Genomic DNA, 22,367 nt, shown 5'->3' on the forward strand with positions numbered 1-22,367 from the left:
TTGTTTGTAAGTATAAAGAGAAAGAAGAAAATTAAGAAAAACTTCAACTTCTTCAGAAATTATTGTGCTTGGTTTAATTTAAAGTCATTAGTCACTCCATTATTGAGGACTGGATGCCCAAACTTTTCTTTTTTTAACCTGAAGTTTTCCAAAATTATGTGGACAATGCAAGGGTCCTGGAAAATAGAGATGGCTAACTATGATTTTGTTGTCATCATCTCCTGGAAAAAGATCCCTGGTGGTGGTGGCTTCCCAGGCCTTGACACTATGGTAAACTCTTGGCACAGGAGTGGAGTCTGTTATGACAGGTACTTAGGAACAAGCTGTGTTAGGAATTTAATTTGAAAGTGAAATCTTATCTTAAGCCTCTGCTAGGCTTTCAGTTGTCTTTGCTGAACTGAGGTGTAAGACTTTAACTTCATTTCATTTTTAATTTTCAAGTGTCAGTGTTTTTGGTGAAAGTAGATTGCTACACTTATGGTAGTATGGGGTGGGGGAATTAGAAATATAAATTTCTTGCCAAAGGTTATTTGATAAAGTTAAAAGAGGCTTTCTGGTATATTTGCACCATGTTCTTGGAGTGCCCAGAGCACCTGAATAACAGGTATAAAGACAGGAATCCTGAAGGCTTCCCAGGAAATCCACCCTGTGTGGTTATTAATATTTGAATTCCCTCTCCTAAGTAGTTTGTGCCTATCTGCTGAGGTGTTTCTGGGGCCACTACACTGGCCTACCCCTTCTGGTTCTGATTATTGTCCAAAGTGACAGGATTACTTTGGATCTGTGTGTGATTGCCAGGCTTTTGGTCTACTCCAGACCCAGAATATATCTTAAGCTACCTCCTGGACATCTTCACTTACATATTGCAAAGACAGTCTGTTTACCCGACTACCTACCTTCCTGCCTATGTGTCAGTCTATCCATCCATCTATCATTCCATCCATCTAGCTATCTAGATATGTTTGGGATATTTTTTTCCCTTAAAATTTGCCTAGTTTCATTGGGGATAATTGACAAATAAAAATCATATATTCTCAAGACTGGGGATGTAGTTTAGTGGCAAAGTGCTTTCCTGATATGCACAAGGTCCTGGTTTCTATGCCCTGCAATATATAAACATATGTGCAAAACAATTGTATATATTAAAAGTGAACACCTTATCTTTTGATATAAATACAGATTGACTGATCACTAATTTATGTCAATCAGACATTGACATAAATTTGTCACCTCATAGATACCAATTTTCGGAATATTTAAGATCTTCTCAGCAGATTTCAGGCGTACAGTACAGATTTATTAGCTGTAGTCACCATGCTTACATTAGATCTTTAGAACTTCTTAAAACAGAAACTGTCCTCTTTGGCCAAGATCTCCATTTCTCTTACCACCCACCCCAGCCCCTCGCAACCATCATTCTACTTACTGCATATGTGTGAGGTCATGTAATATTTTTCTGTGCCTGGCTAATTTCACCTAGCCTAATATCCCCCATCTCCATCCATGTTGTCACAGATGGCAAGGTTTCCAGCAGCTTCTTCTTCTTTTTTTTAAACAGCTGAATAACATTCCATTGTACACATATACAATATTTTCTATATTCATTTGTCTGTTAATGGACACTTCGGTTTCTTCCATATCTTGGCTCTTGTGAATAATGCAATGAACATGAGGGTGCAGATGTCTCTTCAACATACTGATTTCATTTCTTTTAAAATATGCCTGATAGTGGGCTTGGTGGATCCTCTGGTAGTATTGTTTTTATTTTTATTTTTTTGAGGAACCTGCATACTCTTTTGCATAATAACTGTACAAGTGTACAACACTTCCCAGCATTGTGCAAGGGTTTCTATTCTCCATATCCTCACCTGCACTTGTTATCTCTTGCCTTTTTGATCATAGCCATTCTAAGGAGTGTGAGGTGATATCTCACTATGGTTTTGATTTGCATTTCCTTGATGTACAGCGTTGAAGACCTATCCATATACTTGCTGGCTATTTGCACGTCATCTTTACAAGACTGTTGAATCAGATTCTTTGCTCATTTCATAATGGGTTCATTTGCTTTTATTGTGGATGAATTGTTTGAATTCCTTATATATTGGGGGCATTAGTCCCCTGCAAAGGATATATAATTTGCAAATATTTTCTCCTATTCCAAAGGTTGCCTTTTTTTTTTTTTTTGCTGTACAGGACCTTAGTTGATATATAGTCCCATTTGTTCATTTTTCCTTTTGTTATCTATGCTTTTTATTGCATATCCAAATACTCATTGCCACAACCAGTGTCAAAGACCTTTCTCCCTATATTTTCTTCTAGGAATTTAATGGTTCTAGTTCTTATGCTCAAGTCTTTAATCCATTTTTAGTTGATTTTTGTGTTATAAGGAACCAGTTTTCTTTTGTGTGTAGATGTGCAGTTATCCCAATACCATTTATTAAAAGAATATTCTTTCCTCATTCTTTGCACCTTACCAAAGATTAGTTGACCATGTATGTTAAGGTTAGTTTCTTGACTCCCTTTTCCTATTTCTTTCTTCAATTTTTATGCCCGCATCATGCTGTTTTGATTACTATAGTTTTATAATATGGTTTGAAATCAACATAACAATATGATATAATCAATATATTATCATGTCTCCAACTTTATTCATTTTTCTTGAGATTGCTTTTTTTTGTCAGTTGGGGGTCTTTTATGGTTCTGTATGAAGTTTAGGGTTTTTTTTTTTTTCTGTTTCTATGATAAATGTTATTGGGATTTTGCTAGAGATTGCATTGAATCTGTGCTTTGGGTAATATGGACATTTTGACCATAGTAATAATTATTTTTACTTTTTTATTGATACATTATAGTTGTACATAATGATATAATTTATTGCTGCATATTCATACATACACACAATCTAACAATACAGATTGACTGATATCACTCTCTAGTACTTCCCCTCTCCTTTCCCACCTTCCTGCCTTTGGTCCCTTTCCTCTACTGATCTCCCTTTGATTTCCATGAGATCTGTTCCCCTTTCTTGTCCTTTTTCTCCTCTAGCTTCCGTATATGAGAGAAAAATGTGTCTGTTGACCTTGTGAATTTGACTTATTTCACTTAACATAAGTTCCATCCATTTTCCTGAAAATGACATAATATCATTTTTTCTTTATGGCTACATAAAACTCCATTGTGTATATATACCACATTTTTTTTATATACATTGAACATTTGATGGACACCTAGGCTGGTTCTGTAGTTTGGCTGTTGTGAATTTTATGGCTATAAACATGGGTATGCAGTTATCACTGTAGTATGATGACTTTAATGCTTCAGGATAAATATCAAGGAGGGGTATAGCTGAGTCATATGCTAGTTCCATGCCCAGCATTTTGAGGAACCTCTGTACTGATTTCTGTAAGTGGTTCTATTAATCTACAGTTTTACCAACAGTGTAAAAGTGTTCCTTTATCTCTGCATCCTCTCCAGTATTTATTATTGCTTATGTTTTTGATGACTGCTATTCTGACTAGTGTGAGATGAAATCTCAGTGTAGTTTTGATTTTTCATTTCCCTGATTGCTAATGATGTTGAACACTTTTTCATGTATTTGTTGGCCATTTGTATTTTGAGAAATATCTTTTAATTCATTATTTATTAATTGGGTCATTTGTTGTTTTGGTGTTAAGTATTTTGAGTTCTTTATGTATATATTCTAGATGTCAATCCTCTATTAGAAGGGTAGATAGCAAAGGTTTTCTCTCATTCTGTAGATACTGTCGTCACGTTCCTAATTGTTTTCTTTGCTGTGCAGAAGCCTTTTTCTTTTTTTTAATGCTATTGCAAATGAGATTCTTTTTCATTCCTTTTTGGATTGAAAATTTTTCATTTTTAGTGTCTAGGAAAGCTACTGATTTCCATATATTGATTTTATATTCTCCAATTTAGCTGGCTATTTATGAATACTAACAGTCTTTTGGTAGAGCTTCTAGAGTTTTCTATCTGTAAGATTACTGTGTTAGCCAGCTTTCCATTGCTGCAACAAAATACCAGAGAAAATCAACTTAAGAAAGAAATATTTATTTTGGCTCTTGGTTTCAGATGTTTCAGTCCATGGTTACTTGACTGTGGTGAGGAAGAACATCATGTTGGGGAGTGTGTGGTGGAACCAAGGAATAACCTCATAGGGCCTGGGGAGGAAAGAAAAGAAGGTGCTGGAGACAAAGTGTCCTCTTCAAGTTTACACCCCCATGACTGAATTTCCTCGAGCTAGGCCCCATCTCTCAATAGCCTATTAAGTTATGAATCTATAAATTATTAATTGAAGTCAGAGCCCTTGTGATCTAATCACTTCCCAGAGGCCCTCACCTCTGAACACTGCTGTATTGGGGACCGAGCCCCCAACACATGTGCTTTTGGGGGGACATTTAAAGACCCAAACCATAACAATCCTGTTCTGCAAACAGTGTACAATTTACTGTCTTTTCTTTTTCTGATCTCTTAATTTCTTTTGCTTGCCTAATTGCTTTGATAGGACTTCCAGTGCTGTGTTGAGTAGATGAGGTGAGGATGGGCATCCTGTCCTGTTCCTGATCTTAGAGGCAAAGCTTTGAGCTTTTCACCATTGACTATGATGTCAGCTGTGTACATGTCATATGTAGCCTTTATTATGTTGAGAACATTCCTGTGTGTCATATTTATCGAGAGGTTTTTTGTTTTGTTTTGTTTTTTGTTGTTGTTTTTTTTTTTAAATCATGAAAGGATGTTAAATTTCAGGAAGAGCTTTTTCTGCATCTATTGTAATCATATGATTTTTATCCTTCATTTTGTTGAGGACTTTTGCATTTGTACTCATCAAAGGAATTGGCTTGCAGTGTTCTTAAGTAAGGACATTTAAAACTGGTCTCCTCGTCTTCCCTCCCCACCTGCTTTCCTACAGGCCTCTAGTTCTGTAAACTGCATCATAGTTTGACCTAGCTTGATATCTGGAGTCATTACTGTATCCCATCCCTTACCCCTGTCCTAGGGGTCAGACCTGGGGCCTTACACATGCTAGGCTTTCCTTCATCCCATACACCTGTTTTCAGGCCATTTTTAGTAAGTCCGTGCCACCACTGTCTGGCAGTGGCAGCACTGAGGCTTTTCTGATGCTTTTCTCAGTCTTGCTGCCTTCTTATCTGCATGGGCCACTTGTGGTCGAAACCTTTGCTGAAAGTTCTTTTGGTCCTCAGAGTGAACCCCAAATCTGTAACACAGCTGTTGAAGACCCAGTCTTTTTCTGCCTGTCCTCCTCCAGCTGGTGCTTCTGTCTCGGGTTCTTAGTACACTCACCATCCATCATCTCTCTGACATTTAGTGTTGAAGTCTCTTCTGGAGACCAGTTCAGGCATCATAACACTCCTCCGACTTATTTAATTATGTCCATCCCAGTTGTCTGAAGCTCTCTGATGACTTATCTGCTTTTCGGTGTTCTTTCCTGAGTGTGTCTACCCTAATTCCACCCAGACAGGAATGTTGCTTGCTTGATTGATTGAACAATGTCTCATATGAGGCTCATTCTTACTAAAAGATGGAGAAAACAAAAACCACAGGAAACTCATTTCAATGGAGAATGACAGTATTCCTTTCTAATTTATATTTGCTCAAATGATGTCAGGCTTGCTTGTCTTTGCAGGTGTTTTTATCCACAAGTGGCCCTACTGCTTATGCAACCACCCCAAGAGCACTGAGGCAGTGAGTACTACTAAACCGCCAGACTCTGTTACATCAGGACCCTGCGTCCTGGAGGGACTATTGGGACTTAGAGAGTTGGCTGCCATGTCATTATAGTTCTGAAATTATAACTGGAAAAGAAGTGAGCCAGCAGACTTTGACAGACTTGGCTAGGGTGAAACCAGGGTTGTTTTTAAATGAAAATTGAATATAGTTAAATGGGTTACATTGCAGCACACGCCAGAGCAGTTCCTTTGCCAGGTACTGAAAAATGAAAGATGGGCTTTGTTTGATGTGTGGGCAAGCTGAAATTACAAAGCTTAAACTTGTGGTAAGTATTCTTGTGATGTCACTCCTGTCCCTAAGCACTAAAGTGACTGCCAACATGAGAAACATCAACAAACAGCAACCATACTAGTAAAATTAGAGATATCATGAGTCTAAGGCACATGGTGGGTATTTTAGAGGAGCCAAATCTCTAATAGGTCTGACCTTCCTAGTGAAGTAGCACATGACAGCAGAGGCAACTACAGCAAATTTACTTCTGTCTTCTGGCTGGCTTGGGTTTTCCCCTGTCTCTGCAACATTAAGGACAGATCCCTGGACTGAGAAGCTAGAGGAAGAAGGAGGCTAAGAGGCAGAAGTAAACACTTATATTATGGATTGGGGTGCTGAGGGCAGATGTACAGAGAGGAAGACCAAAAGATGCTAAAGACCTATTTCAAAAATATTGCGAATGGTCTTTTTTTACTGGAAAGAGAACACAACTCTGCTTCCCCCCTTTCCCCCCATTCTGTTACTATATGAACTTCTATACCAAAGACATCAGATTCTTCTTTTCATAGGACTACTATTCATGTACTTGGGTATATTGCTAGTGAATATTATTAATATAGTGATCCTATTTTCATTAGTAACGTAGTTTATTTATATTATGAATTAAGTGGGGGAGAGGTAAAATGAACATTTTATAAGAAAATGTGTCTTCAAGCGTGAGCAAATGATTATAAATAGATATGTTGAATATTAATTGTTCAAAAATTTGAGGCATCTAATGTATCACACTTAACAGTCAGGCTGGGGGTATAGCTCAATGGTAGAGCACTGGCCTAGCTTGCTTCAGGCCTTGGGCTTGATCCCCAGCCACGTTTAAAATGTAAAAAAGCAAAAAAGGTCAGAGACATTCTTTAGGAAAGCAGCCACATTCTTCCACTCATGCCTAGAAGCTCATCATGTCACCTGGCTATGACTTTGGACAGGCAGGATGAATATAGGGAGGAGGAGCTGCTTCCCTCTGTGGATCACAAAGCAGGTCCACATTAAAGCAGCAATCTGTCCATGTGGGTGCATTTTCTGCACCCCTATAGGCCATCTCGAATCTGATACTTCTGCCTGAGTCCATATATATATTTGTGTGTGTGTGTGTGTGTGTGTATATAAAATAAGCTTAAACCTATTGACTTTCCAACAGTCCAAGATTGAGGGGCCAATGAGGGCCTTATGCTATGACATATTATGGTAGAGGCATCACATGGTGAGAGAGATTGAGAGGAGACAGCACATGTGTGCAAGAGGAGGCTGAACTTTACACTTGCAATAACGATGTCATCCATTCATGTGGGTGGATCTCTCGGGGTCTAATTTCCTCTCCAGTGCCTCACCTCTGAATACTTCTTAATGCCGTGCCAGCTTCAACATGAGTGCTGGTTGAGATATTGCAATGACAGCAGTTGCAGATGTTATTGATCCTTTTGCAGTGAGGCCTTTGCAGGGACAGCACCAAGAACTATGCCCACACTCTCAGCAGGTACTCTAACCCCATAAACTCAGTGATGATGGCATAGCTCACACATCCCCATGGAAACTTCTGGCCACAAATCTTTGTGGGGACTCCTAGGGAGTCACTGAGGAAACCCCTTGACTTGCTGGTGAATTCCTTTATGCAGGACAACTCTGCGAGAGAGAAATGGGAGCTGGCAGTGAAGGCCTGACATTTTTCTCTGTGTGACATTTTTCTCCCTGTAAATTTCCCTTACTGGAGCTTCATTGTGTTTCCCCTGCTCGGGTTTTCCTTATAGTTGAGGCCCATTCACTCTTCCATTCAGGAGAGGGAGTGAGAATGTGTCTTCCTGATGAGCTGCTAGAACTTTCCTTATGTTCAGGCAAAATGTCACCAAAGATGAACTGATGATAAGAGGCTCCATTCCTAACAAAGTGGCCACAGATCCCCCTGTTACACGTCTCACAGGCGGAGGTCTGAGCCACCCAGTAACAGAAGGGGTCATCGTCGGGTTTGTTCACTGGTGACATCATCGCTTGTTGCTATCAGCTGGCTCTTAAATGAGGATGTTGTGCCAAGAGACATGAAGAGCTTACAGGGAGACAGTATCCAACTGTCAGTTCAATTAGAGGAAGACAGTTTAAGCTGGACAGCAGAAAGCATTTGAGCAATTGCTTTAATGTGTAAAACTAATTTTGAGAATTTGAGATGCCTGATAGAACAGAGCCGGGGAAAGGCCTTTTCTGGGCCTCTCGACTTAGTGATGGCAGAATGGGCTGCTGTGACGTTACCTGAATTAGGACCTCATTGGCTCCTGGATGGAAACTGAGTTGAAAGTTGATCTCTGCTTGGAAAAACATTTAATGCAAAGAACAAAAACAAAAAACAAGACTAAAATAGTTGTGGGGACAGTATAGCATGGATCTGTGCTCTTATGAACAGTTATCAGTACATCTCATTAAATGCTTGGTGTGAATGCTGCACTGCCCCTCTGAGGGGTTTCTATGTTGATTGCACTGTCAGGGCGTCTGAGCCTGTAAACCCAGTGACACATGGCCCCAGATTCTGACTAGTTTGCCTCTAGCAAGCAGGGACATTGTTTTTGCTCCAGTGACCTTCAAAGTGCCTGTAAGATTAGGGCCGGCCATCTGGAAAACTTTGATTGCTTTGAATGGTAAAGGTGGGGGAGGCACAGTCTCCATGGTGACATCAGCCTTGGCACTGGTTGCAGGCATTAGGTAGTCCTAGCTGTGAACTTTGGTGGCTGCTATAATCTTATTTGCCATGAGGCAGGTGGAGGACAGGGCATGAGCTGCAGTAAGTCAAGACAAAGCTATCTTCAGAGCTGCATTTGGCAGCCTTCCAAGGTTCTTTGAACCCCTAAGTTGATGTGAGAGTGACAGAAGAGGGGATGAAGAGGCTGCAACTTAACTGAGCCTTGGGGATAATGCTCCGGTAGACAGCAGAGGAGGACACCACCTGAAGCTCAGGTGCAGACCTAGCTAGCCTTGTATCTCATGCTACATTTGTCTGCCCCTAGTTTCAGAGACAGAAGGAAGATTTTCTTTGGTGTAAAGCCTGCCTTTGCAAATCTTCATCTTCCCCTGCCTCACCCCCCTCCCCAACAGGCTCCAGTGTCACCCTCTAGGATTGACAAAGCAAACATCCATCCCACTGGGGAAACACCATTCTTACCCACAGGAATGTGGTTTAGCCCAGTAGCCCAGATACGTCAAGCCAAGACATTCATGTGATTGTATGAAATTGTCACCTTTCCTATATGAGCGATAATTCAGTCTTATCCACAGTTACCTCCATTTGTGTTTTTAGATATTTTTTTCAATTTACAAACATTTAACTTAAATGATTGTTCTGTCTCCTTTGAAATATCCTCCCTATCTTTGCACAGAAGAGACACCGAAGGTACCTGATCCAAGAGTGAGGGTCTTGCCTTTACTGGGGTGTATATGTTGGATGTGGGAAGGGGAGAAAGTCACTGCGTCACTAGAATTAGGACATTAAATGCATTCTCCTGTAAGTGTTGTGAGTTGTTAAATTAAATGATAGCATTTTATATAAATTAAATTTAATTGAATGGGCTGATCTAAAATTATATTTAGACTCTTTCTGTAGGGAAATAGAATTCTCATATAAGTAACCCTCTGGAATACTACTTGTTCTTAAAAAATGTGGAGTTTCAGGATTTACAACTCCAGATAGACTCCTGATTTCAGCAAGGTTTTAGAAAGATGCTGGAATGAAGGAAAGATCTTTCAGAAATGGAGAGTTACCAGGCTTGTCCTGTACAGGAGCAAGATTTATCACTGTGGGACTTTTTTTCTACTCTTCACCAAACTGTAATTAATTAAAAATGAAATTTTATATAATTGCAACGATGTAACCCATATGTTGGTGTCAAGTATTTTGAGTTTTAGTACTTACCCAAGTACATTTTACTACATGATTTTTTCCCACAGTTATTATGATTCAATGATAGAAGTTTAGTAATTAAAATACTTTGATTACACAAAATATATATTTAGGTTAGGTTAATTAATACGACATTATTTGGGGTGAAATGGAGAATCTTATTCTCAACCTAAGTATGAATGTGTTTGATCTTAATTTCCTGGATAAAGAGATTCATAAAGTACTACTTATTTCACCTGCTTAGTTTATATGCCATTTTACTTTTGTTTTACCATTTTATAAAGTTAAAATACTTTCTTCAGGCAGAGTAAGAAAAATAGAAAGGCGTGATTTATGTTAAATATTTCTAAGATTTATATTATACATACATACATATATATATATATATATATGTATATATATATATAATATTTATATTGATTTGAGTTTGGGGTTTTTGGTACTAGGGATTATACCCAGGGGCACTCTATCAGTGAGATATTTTCCAGTGGCCCCGCCCCTTTTTCTTTTTCTTTTTTGAACGAGGGTCTCACTAAGTTGCTGAGGCTGGCCTCGAACTTGTGATCTTCCTGCTTCAGCCTCCTGAGTGGCTAGGATTATAGATATGTGCCACTGTGCCCAGCTTCGATTCCAATCTTTGAACATTTTTATTCAGATCTTATTGATCAACATTAGGACAGAATAAAGTATATCTTATCAATATCTACATTTGAACATTAATTTTAAAAATAATATTTTAAGTATGATAAGAAACATTTATTTATAAAATTCCTAATTCCCAGATGATACGTTTTGTGTAATCTGAACATTCAGATGACTAAATTTTGGTAGATAAAATGATTACCAATTAAAATGAGATATCTGTAGTGGTAGTTTAAAAGTGGCTAATTAAATATGACTATAAACATGTCAGTATTTATCACCCTATGATATTAAAATTCCTTTTTAACTAAATATTTTAAAAGTCATTTACAAAATTAGATACTATTGCCATAAGAAAATAGATAGCCCTTAAATTGAACTTTTAACCACAGGAACTATAACAGTGACCATTAAAAATTTTTAATAGTAGTACTGTCAAACAACAAATAGAACATTTTGTTTTATGACTAGAAATGATAAATTTCAGTAGTTTCAAAGATACTCCTCAGAGACTAATCAGTGATACGCACCCTTGCTGCTAGACTGCCCCACTCTTCTAGGGTTCAAGTGACTTGTGTCTTCCTGCCCAGGCTTGTCTTCCTACAGCCCCATGGGTGGAGCTATGCTTACCTGTTCCTTTGTAATATTACCCCTTGCCCTATTTAGGATAGAATGTTCCATGGAAGTGCCTTGTGTGTGTCCCCTTCTCTTACTGTGCCCTTGGTTGTAGCCTACCCAGATGTCAAGTCAACCTGCTGACAGTGGACATCATCAGCCCCCCTGAAACCTGACCCCTTGCCTCATTTGAATAGCTTCTCCTCAATAAAAGGGGTCAGCACGTTCTCTCTCTCTTCCTGCAGACCCTTAAGGTCAGAGGAGCCGTCACAGCGACCCCAAAGAAAAAGGTATTTGTGTCTCATGTGTGGTTATTTTGCACAGCCCAGTTAGCCCACTTTACTTGAAGTGACCCCTGAGCCCTTTAGTCACGAACAGAAACCCAGCAAGAACCTCTTAGACTTGGTGATCAAAGAGATTTGCAAGAGAAGAAAGCCTTATAGGATGACCCCAGTTTATGGCCAGGAGGTGGCAGTGTTGGGACTGGAATCTTGTCCTGCTGATTACCACCCTATGGCACTTTCGCTAATTACAATGTAGTAGTTCCCCATATTCACAGGGGATATGCTCACCAAGACTATGGTAGATGAATGAAACCCCAGCTAGTTGGATCGGGAGGCTGAGGCAGGAGGATCATGAGTTCAAAGCCAGCCTCAGCATCTTAGCAAGGTCTCAAGTAACTCTGTCTGTTAATAAAATACGTATTTAAAAAAGGGCTGGGGATATGGCTCTGTGGTTAGATACCCCTGGGTTCAATCCCAGGTACCACACACAAAAAAAGTATTTTTTCTATATAGACATGCCTACGATAAATTTTCAATTTTTTACATACTTAAAGTGCTTTGCAGCTCCTCTTTGGCATGTTTGAATTGCTAGCATCACTACTCTTGTGCTTTGAGACCTTATTAAGCAAAATAAGAGTTAATTGGACATAGCACTACAACAGTTGACCAGATAACTAACGTGGCTACTAAGTGATTAATGGGTAGGTACTGTATACAGCATGGATACACTGGACAAGGAGATGACTCATGGCCTGGCCAGGATAGAGCAGGACTGTACGAGAATTCATCCCAATACACACACAAAAATGTGATGTAAAAACTATGTATTGTTTACTTTGAAATATTCCATTTAATATTTTTGGATTGCTTTTTGTCTGAATGTAGTTGAAAATACAGAAAGTGAAACTGGGAGGATGAGTAGTTGTAAATTACTCAGTCCCTTAAGTCCCAATCTCTAAATAGGGGTTAGATATTCCCTAAGGCAATATTCTCTAGTACTGTTATTCAGGGATCCATACCTTCACTCCTTTAGCCAGTAAGAATTCAATGTGTTTTCTTCTGGTGTCACTTTTTTCTGTAATTTAGGTCAACAATTACAGAAATCTTCTTACTTGCTCACGTAACCTGGTTACATTCCTAGATTTCAAATTTAAGTTATAATTTAAATTTGCTGGTCATAGTTGTTTTTAGAGATTTCTCATTATGACTGGGAAGAAACTTCTATTCTGAAATTCATGCAACCCAGAATCCAGCTTGTAGTCAATTGGATTTCACAATATTCCCATCTAACATTCTTTCTTGTAGTTCTGTTCATAAACATCTCTGGCAGAGCTCCCATGATTTATAAGACTTGGTATAAAAACACTAATTGAATTGCAACCCTTGTTAGCTAATAGAGGTCAAAGTATTAGTTCTAAATAATGCAACTTGGTATGTTACTCAGAAATTCCAGGAAAAGTCTTTTTCCACAGTTTTCAGTTTCATTCTAAGCAGTATACAACAATCCCATTGTTCTGCTCATGAGCAAAATAGTAAGTAATTAGTCTTCTAAAAAGCATGTTTCCCCAATTTAGAAGCTCAGGTTTTCTGCATAATTTTTTTAACAGATTCTGAATTCTAAAGCTTAAGTAAGTTTTAAGTAAATACTTATTAGTGTTATAAAATTTAAGCATCTTCACTATAAAAAAATGTAATGGTATGTAATGATGATTTGTTACCTTGGCACAGACAGGATAACATGCAATTTCACATCAAGATAAAAAAAAAATTTCCTGGGCATGGTGGTGCACACCTGTAATCCCAGCCTCCTCAGGAGGCTGAGACAGAAGGATTGCACATTGGAGGCCAGCCTCAGAAATTTAGTGAGACTGTCTCAAAATAAAAAATAAACAGGGCTGGGAATATAGCTCAGTGGTAGCATATCCATGTTCAGTTTCCTGTACTGCCAAGACAAAAAAACAAACAAATAAACAAAAAGCTAAGTTCAAGGGATCCAGTTCTTGTGCTCTGAGTATACAGTCTTAATCTAAAGGCAGCCATGTTAAACTATTTTTATAGTGTTTTGGTGATACAATTTAGACCCTTTGGAATACAGAGTAAGGAATCTTATTTCAGGGAAGGAATTCCAAAGAAAGTTACACCTACAGTTGGCCTCAAAGAATGATTAGGTTTTAGACTTTTCTAAACCCATTTTCCTCTTAATATCCACTACTTCGTTATAGGGAGCTGTGCTTCTGACTATGTTATTCTACTTATATATCAAGTGCTTTTCTGCAGGCCTTGAACCCTTAGGGTCAGCTCAAGGCAGCTGTCCTTCTTGGTTCCAGAAGTTCTCCTATACCTTCTACTTGTGGTGTCTGTAGTTGTCCAGTTGAATTACGTGGCAGGAATCATGCCTTGTCCTGTTGTCACAGGGGTTGTTCACTTGATGCTTTGACTATATTCCTTGTGGCTTTGAAAGTTACATGCTTTTTCTTTTTCGCAGTCTTCTTTTCCTTAAACTTTTTCTCCCTGATCTTCTTTTCCCTAAACTTCTCCTTTCTGATCTTTGTCCTTAATCTCATTTTCTCTGAATCACCTCTATAAAACCCCCTGTTACTGAGGATGGGCAGAACCACAGCCTTTGGGACAGGAGTCCTCTGTGTTTCTCCTTTGCTAGCAAAGCAATAAACCTTTTTTTTTTTCTTTCTTTTTATCAAGACCATGTCTTCCTTATTGGATTGGCATCAAGGATGAGGACCAAGCTTTTGGCTACACTGTGTGTCTAGTGCAAGTCATAATTAGACCTTTCCAACTTCAAGTGTAGCCAGTCAGCGCCTGTGAACTGGATTTGAATATTCAATTAAACTATTTGGTACATTTCAGCATTTTGAAATGTTGAAACAACCACAGTCCCCTATCCCTCCCAGAATAGGTGAGGATAGAGGTGAATAGTTGGACAGAGTTGGTGAGAGTAGACAGGTGATACTGAATGTAGGACTTATTTTGGAACTTGTCACAGATTTCACATCCAGTCTCAGTGTGGAGATGATTCTAGACTTTGCCTGTTTGACTCATTCAAATGCAATTCATAGCCCTTCAGATCCCCCTCATGTCTCCATTAGAACATTAAAACTGCAGAGGGCATTTAGTAGCCCATCAGTCTTTAGATTAGTGTATTGGCTAATGCTGGCTGTCAGTATAGCCTCCCTGGTCCCAGATGGAATCAACCCTTTAACCCTTTAACCATAGCTCTCCCTGGGAATCCTCCTCACTGAATAGTAAGTAGGCAGGGGCCAGTAAAAAACTCACCAAGAAGGTAGGACATAGAGGACATATACTTTGCTGGAGGTCAAATTCTGCACTTGTGAAGAGTAAGCTACTTGGAGATCTAATCTCAAGGTCTTTCTACAACTTCCTCTTACTTCTTCCCTCCTGCCTTGGGGGTCATGTCCTTGACAGGCCTGTAAAGATTGTTGGAACTTGATTTGTCAGGGTCATGACATGCTGGAACTGAAGACAGATGCTGGGGGTGCAAATCCCAGCTGTGCCTCTGTCTCTGCTCATGAGTTTAGTGCAGTGGAGAACAGCATAGGCACTGGAGAGGCAGCTGCAGGACCCCCAGACAAATGGCCTGACCTTCCCAAGAGTCCATTTGATTGTCTGTAAAGTAGAAATCATGGCTCAGGATGGTGGCACATAATCCCAGTTACTTAAGAGTCTGAGGCAGGAGGATTGCAATTTCAAGGCCAGCCTGAGAAACCTTGTGAGACCCTGTTTCAAAATAAAATAAAAGGACTAGTGATGTAGATCAGTGATAGAGTATTTGTCTAGCAGGTGTAAAGCCCTGGGTTCAATCCTCAGTAGCGCAAAAAATATAAAGTGGAAATCATCATGTCGAACTCTTTGAGATTTGCCTGAGTACTCAGTGGCATCATGTTTTTCAAGACCTTAGCATAGGATCCAGACATGTAATGAGCACTAACTAAATGGTAGTCTCTTGTAGTTATTATCTATCATTCATTCACTAATGATTTATTCAGAATGTGCAGGCTGTGATGTTTTTAAGCTATCCTATGGAAACTCAACAGATCTCGCCTGATGAGGGGGGAAGATTAAGGGTAGCACAGATTTCACTTTGGTGGGGCAAGGAGAGCATGGACACGGGGGGGGGGGGAGTGTGGAGACAGGTGCATGTGTGGGGAAGTGCATGGGCCAGGTATGTACAGTTGTCTGGGCATGTGAGATGAGGGAAGAGGGTACAGTATTTGTTTAATTTGAATTCTTAGGTCTGAATTTTTAATACTCCAGGCTCCGCCCCACATCTCTTCATTTTATGGCCAGTTAGAATCTGTTGAAAAGTCTCTTTGCTAACTGTGTTTTCTTTACAAAGCCTTTCCTCATGCTTCCTTGGTTTGGTCCCTCCTACCCATGTGTCCATGCAGCTTTGTGAAGCTCTCACTTTCCTGGTGCTTTACAGCCCTCTTTAGACAGGAAGTAGCCAAGAGCATCCTGGTCACCATCATACTCTGAGCAGCAGTATTCCATGAACTCTGCTTGTGTATTGACTGCATTGCATTTAACACAGGCTAGCTGGCATTTCAGTGTGACACGTTTTGAAATAGTTTTGTTTTTGTTTTTGTTTTTAGTATTTGATAACAAAAGACTCAGTTCAAATAAAGAGAAGGCACAATTTTGATTATTGCCTTGACATGTTCATTCCAGCAGTTTTTTAAAAAAAACTTTTACTTAAATAGGTTTCAGCAATTCAGGAGTTCTTCATATTAAACGCACCAACCCATAACTATCTTTTTCTTTTTTAGGACTGTATGTTTGCATTCTTGCCTTGATTTGTTATGAAATGAATTGAAAAAAAAAAAAGTACAACTTTAATTTAGAAGCAGTTCTTGTTTGATCGTGGGACTTGCCTTTCTTTTTTTTTCTATTAGCAATTGTTAAGCATAGTAATTAGACCCTGATTATAAAGGCTCCTCTGTGGGCAAGATGGCTAACTGTCTGTTTTCTTTTCTGCTGCAGGCAGTGGCCACCTCTGCAGAGACCCATGAACACAGGAGTTATGAAGGCCAGGCTGGTGGCCCTGGAGATGAAGGTCTGGAGCTGGGACCTATGGACACAGATGTCTATGTGGGTCTGAAGCACACTGCACTGTGGCCACGGGTGCCCTGCCCCAAGAACATGACAACAGCTCATAATGGCCATGGGCCAGGTGTTGCAGCCACCTGTTCAACCTCAGATCCAAAGGACCCCAGAATGGTGACTGTCCCGGCATGTCAGAATGGAAGCTGTAGGAGCAGCCCCAGCAGTGACACGGAAGCCCCCGAAGCCAGAGTCAGCCCTTCCAAATTTGTGCGTCTTTTCGCTGTGAGCCGGAAAAGAATGAGTGCCAATCCTGAGAGGCCCCGTTCCCTGGTCCTGATGGGGAATTCTTCAACATGGAATGCACTGGCCTCCTTCCGGAAAATGGGATCTTTTAAAAAACTGAAGTCCTCTGTCTTTCAAGGAATTCAGAACCGGGAGGGCTTAGGTGCCTCAAAGGAAGACGCATCAGAACATGACCTGGGAAAAGCAATCCCTAATGGTGCCGTTGTGGGAACTGATGCTAGCAGATGTTCCTTGTTGGGACAGTCATGTGACCCCCACAGGGCAGGGGAAGGAGGTACATCTGATGGCTCTGACCCCGAGGACACAGATGATGCCTTCCAGAGGAGTACCCACCGCTCCCGCAGCATCCGCAGGGCCTATGGTCTGGGCCGCATCAATCTACTGGATTCTGAGAAACATCACACCCCTCAGAACCATGTTAGGCCCCTGTCCCCCATCATCCAGGAGCCCACCCTGTGTGAAATCCTAGTGAAGGACTCTGAAAACAACAGCATCATCTACAGGAGGAGCAAGAGCACAGACAACTTAAACTTTCTGAAGAAAAGTTCCTTCAAGCGAAAGTCCACCTCCAATCTTGCAGACCTTCGAGCGGCTAATGAAAAGCTAACACCCCAGCGGACCCTGAGCAGTTCATCTGCAGACTCCGAAAAACTCGGTGGGTCAGAGAGAAGGATGAAACGCTGGAAGAGCCCCATAAGGGCCAAGGACTTTGACAGAGTCTTAAAACTTATGAGCAACGTGACTGATGCTGCCTGGAAGAGAGAGGGTTCCAAGAATGGGGCCCCCTCCCCCAGTGAGGCAAACCTCAGACTCCGGCTGCACAGCAGGCTGCACGATGACTACTCACGCCGTGTGTCCAGCAGCACCGAGCAGGACAGGAGGCGAGGCGTGTCGCTGGGGTACAGTGCTGCTGCATCCTGCCCCCCGGCTCCTGGCCTCAGCTCTACCCCTTCTCAGGAGCCCCGCCTGGACGTCGACACAGCAGTGTTCCCTCTTGAAGCCCAAAGCTCCCGGGCATCAGAAAGTGATGGTCCCTCTGCCAGCAGCCCCTCAAGTCCAGTTGACTCGAAAGTGTTGAGCAAAACCTCCAGTGAGCCAAATGCAGGCAGCCAGTTTACATTTGACCCCAGGCAGCCTCCCATCCCTCTCAGGCCCACCTCGCCCAAGCCCCAGAGCCCTCAGAGCCCAGGGACAGGAGGCACCAAGTGTCCCCACAGTCTCAGTGCACTGTCACTGAGTTCAGTGGAAAGTGAAGAAAGGACAGAAGATTCCACTCAGAGAGAACCAAGGCCTGTGTCCTTCCAGGACTCGGTGCCAACCACATGTGGTGACGAAGGTGGCAATGAAAGTGGTAGTGGCAGCCACCCTCAGCTGAGCCTTTGTGGGACAGCCAGTCCCAAGGAAAATCAGGAAGAGGTAAGGGTCCAGGTAGAGGTCCCTCCTGTAGGTGGCCTTGCTGAGTAATCAGTGCTTGTCCACTATCAGTCTTCATCTCAGCCGGAGATTTCCATGCTATTCAGGGGTGTTGCTCTTGGTCCTTAACTGTCATAGTGACTGGTGGCCCTATGTTGATCATGTCATAGTTATTAGTGGGGATGGGAATTGTCGATTTGCTCTTTACCAAGTTCAGAAGTAATTTCTATCTCTTTTTTGAAATGAATTGCTAATGTATCAAATTCCTTGAGGTAATATTTACCATCCATTCATTTTACTGAGTCTGCAGGGGTAGGGACATTCTATGTGGCTATTAGGTGTTCTCAGTTTTTTGCATTTTTGAAACAATTTTTATTACCCAAATAGTTCTTTTTCACATTTTAAACTGTTTCTGTATCCTTTCCAGCAGAGTTCTTATAAATATATTATTTGTGTTAGGAGGCCATTACATGTTCTAAGTCTGTGTTATTTCCTAGGAATGAATTAGAAACATGTAGTTCAGTACCTGTCAACCCACAGATGATGTTTGTTCAAAGTGATTTTTATGATGGTTATTGTTCTTATTTTTAGAATAGAACTTAAAGTATCTCATGAATTGAATCAGCTAATAAACAACTGTCAGGCATTTCACATTATGTCACACATCAAAACAGTTTTACTTTACTTTGTAATTTTCACTTTATAAGTACATTCAGTAACATTACCTTGCATAACTGAAAGATGGGGAAGTGCATCCGTGTGTGTATATATTGCAAATAATTCTCCACATACATAATCAGAGTATTTCACAGGTATGAATTGGCTTGCCATGGTGTGGGGGAACCCTAGAAACTGTTCTTTCTGATTTCTGGAGAGGACCTCTGTTTTGTCTGACTGTTAGAAGGTGAACACCTAGATTTGCAAATACACAAGCAGCCAGTGGGACTGTCTAGTTTTGACCTTTGTTATCCAGAGATACCTAGATGGTAGAAACTTCTGAAAAAACCCACAAAGTAGAACTTTTGTAGAGTGCTTTCAGGAGATCCAAATCATCTTAAAGGATCCTTGGTGCTGGGGATCCCTGGGTAGCTAGAAAAGTGAGGCTGCCTCATAGTATGATTCTAGGTTACAATGGAGACCTGAAGGCCAGTCTGCGTTTCAGAGCTCTCTCATATTGCTGGCCATTTGCTCGTTTGCATATTTTGAAAAAATCCTGTGAAACAGTTGTAAGACAGAACTAGTTGCCAACCTTGGGAAGGACTTCCAGTTCAGCTGGCTGTGATTTTTTTAATTGACCAAAACTTTTATTCATTTCTGAGTGTGTTAGTCAGCTTTGAATGACTATAACAAAATACCTGACTTAGGCTACTGTGATGTCAAGAGAAGGTTATTTTGGCTCATGGTTCTGGAGGTTTAAGTCTAAGACTGGACAACCCTGATGTTTTGGGCTTCCAGCAAGGGTGCCACATCCTGGCAGGAGTAGGTGTCAGAGGGACATCTGAAGCCAGAAAGCAGGGAAAAGATGAGTGGGTCCCACAGTTCCATTCTAGGGCATGTGCCCAGTGCTCTAAGGACCTCCTACTAGCCTAGCCCACCCCTTAAAGGTCCATTATATTTCCCAATACCTTGGGACCGAGCTTTTATATTGAACCTTTGAGGGGCATTCAGTATCCAGCTATAGCTTTGGGTAAGGTGAAGTATAATATTTCTTCCACTAGACACCCTGTTCTGCCCCACTGATGATTTGGAGCCCTGCCTCCGTAAGAAAGAATTTGTTTGTCTAGAGAGTTCTTTGTGTTAAAGATGGGATTTTATTTCATTTCCAAAATTAGTTAAAAAAAATAGTTTGAATATTTTATTCCTGCTGGGTGTGTTGGCACACATCTCTAATCCCAGAAACTTGGGAACTTGAGGCAGGAGGATCACAAGTTTGAGGCCAGCTCGGACAACTTAATCAGGAAACCTTGTCTCAAAGTAAAAAGTTTTTTAAAAGGGCTTGGATGTAGCTCAGTGGTAGATTGCCCCAGAATTCAATCCCCAATACTGAGATAAAAAGAAAAGACAAAAGAAAGAAAAGATTTCATCCTTGAGCATATATTACATAAAGATAAGCAAAAATTAGCATTACTTGCCCGGGTGATTTTGGCCATTCTGTGTAGTTACACATGTATATTTGCTGATATTAGTTAAGTATAATTTGATTTCTACTCACAAGGGATCACCAAAGACAGAAAGTAAAAGAAACGCTGGTATTAAAATTCAGTTTATTAGAAAGCTCAGATGTTGATGATTCTACAGATTTGCCTCAAGATGTTCATTGCATTTTTAGATTGCATTCATGTCCTCAAAATTCTTATGTAGCATATTAAGCTTCTTCTTTTACGCCTGCGCGCCCCTCTTCCCCCACAGTGCCCCAATAAGGGGGATTGTAATAATCTAGGGGTGCTCTACCTCTGAGCTACATCCCCCACCCCTTTAAATTTTTTTATTTTGAGACAGGGTCTCCCTAAGGTGCCAAGGCTGGCCTTGAATTTGTAATCCTCCTGCATTGTTAGGATTACAGGTGTGTATCACCACACCCGGCCCTCTTCAATTTTTAACAAAAATGTCAAAAAGAGAAAAACATAGGGAATGGAAACTCAGTAGTAGATACTTGCCTATAATGCTTGAGGCCCTCAGTTTAATCCCAAGCACTACAAAGAGACAGAAAATATAATGATGGTTTACCCAATTTGTATCTTATATATTGGGGATCATCAATATTACTTACAGAGAAGTACTTGTAAACTATGACCTGAAGCCTTTAATTTTGACACTGAGAAACAGAAAACAAAGTGGAACAAATAAAACACTGCCAACTCCAAGGATTCTTTTTTTTTTTTTAAAGAGAGAGTGAGAGAGAGAGAAGAGAGAGAGAATTTCAATATTTATTTTTTTTTAGTTCTCGGCGGACACAACATCTTTGTTGGTATGTGGTGCTGAGGATCGAACCCGGGCCGCACGCACACCAGGCGAGCGCGCTACTGCTTAAGCCACATCCCCAGCCCAACTCCAAGGATTCTAACCTTCATGTTTTAAAAGCAGTTTTAAAAAAATTTCATAGCATTACAGAAAATTAAATTTTAGTCTTTACTATATTTTGATTCATGTGGTGTTACTTGGTATTTTGTTCATTGCAAATATGATTCTAGTTATAAGTTTAAAGCAAATTTAAGCAGTGTTTATTGTTAAATGTACAAAGGTTGAAATCTGCATGTATTATGCTGTTATTGATAATAAAAATTATAGTGAACTCTCAATAAGGAAGAGTAATATTTAGAATTATTTATTTGTAGCATGCCACACTAAAAATGACAAAATCATCTTTTGGAAAATTGTAAGCAGTTTGACAAGGTGGTTTATTCCTGTGAAAAAGAACTGGGGAAATGTCATGCTACTTTCATTTATAAGACACGTTCTACTCCTGCCACCTAGTGGTCAGCTTTGCTGTAATAACAGTTGACTAGGTCCCTAAAATTGTTCCTTAGTTTAAAAGTGCAGTTTGAGGGCTGGGAATGTAGCTCACTGGTGGAGCTAGCTTGCCTAGCATGTGCAGGTTCCTGTATTCCATCCCTCGCACCAGAGAGAGAGAGAGAGAGAGAGAGAGAGAGAGATCCTGGCAAGTAAATGACCATTGGCATTTATAGTGCTACCTGTTCATTTTTAAGGTGCAGGCACAGGTAAGCTATAATCTTCTGGTAAATTCTTCTAGTTTGAGATTTCAGTTTTGTCATTCAAATAATACTTAATCTTGGCCAACTGGGAAAATTTGAATATTTTCTTTGGCTTCATTTTTCCCAAGAGTAGAATGTGGAATCATCTGTATCTGCCTCAGAGGGTTATAAGAACCAATGAAATCGTGCCTGTTAAACAATTTAGCTTAGCATTTTAACACTGGCTGCCACTGTGTGGTTGTCAATATCCCTTTAGATGATTTGTTCACTCTTCATTGACCTGGCCTTTTGTTTGTTTGTTTGTTTTGGGGGTCTAATGCAGGGGTACTTAACCATGGCGTCTCATCTCCAGCCCTTTTATTTTTTATTTTGAGACAGGGTCTCAGTAAGTTGCTGAAGCTGGCCTTGAAC

The 22,367-nt window shown here is 40.3% G+C and overlaps 1 protein-coding gene across 1 annotated transcript in view; it reads left to right on the forward strand.

Moving 5' to 3' along the window:
- Positions 1-22,367, forward strand: part of SPATA13 (spermatogenesis associated 13) — a 147,762-nt gene that overhangs the window by 53,845 nt on the left and 71,550 nt on the right. Inside the window, exon 2 of the mRNA XM_081277705.1 lies at positions 16,465-18,246. Within this exon, the coding sequence (XP_081133831.1) occupies positions 16,555-18,246 (1,692 nt within the window). The 5' untranslated portion in view covers positions 16,465-16,554. The remainder of the gene's footprint in view (positions 1-16,464; positions 18,247-22,367) is intronic.

The sequence above is a fragment of the Spermophilus citellus genome (genome assembly GCF_964194105.1).
Source record: "Spermophilus citellus genome assembly, chromosome: 1".
Classification (NCBI taxonomy): domain Eukaryota; kingdom Metazoa; phylum Chordata; class Mammalia; order Rodentia; family Sciuridae; genus Spermophilus; species Spermophilus citellus.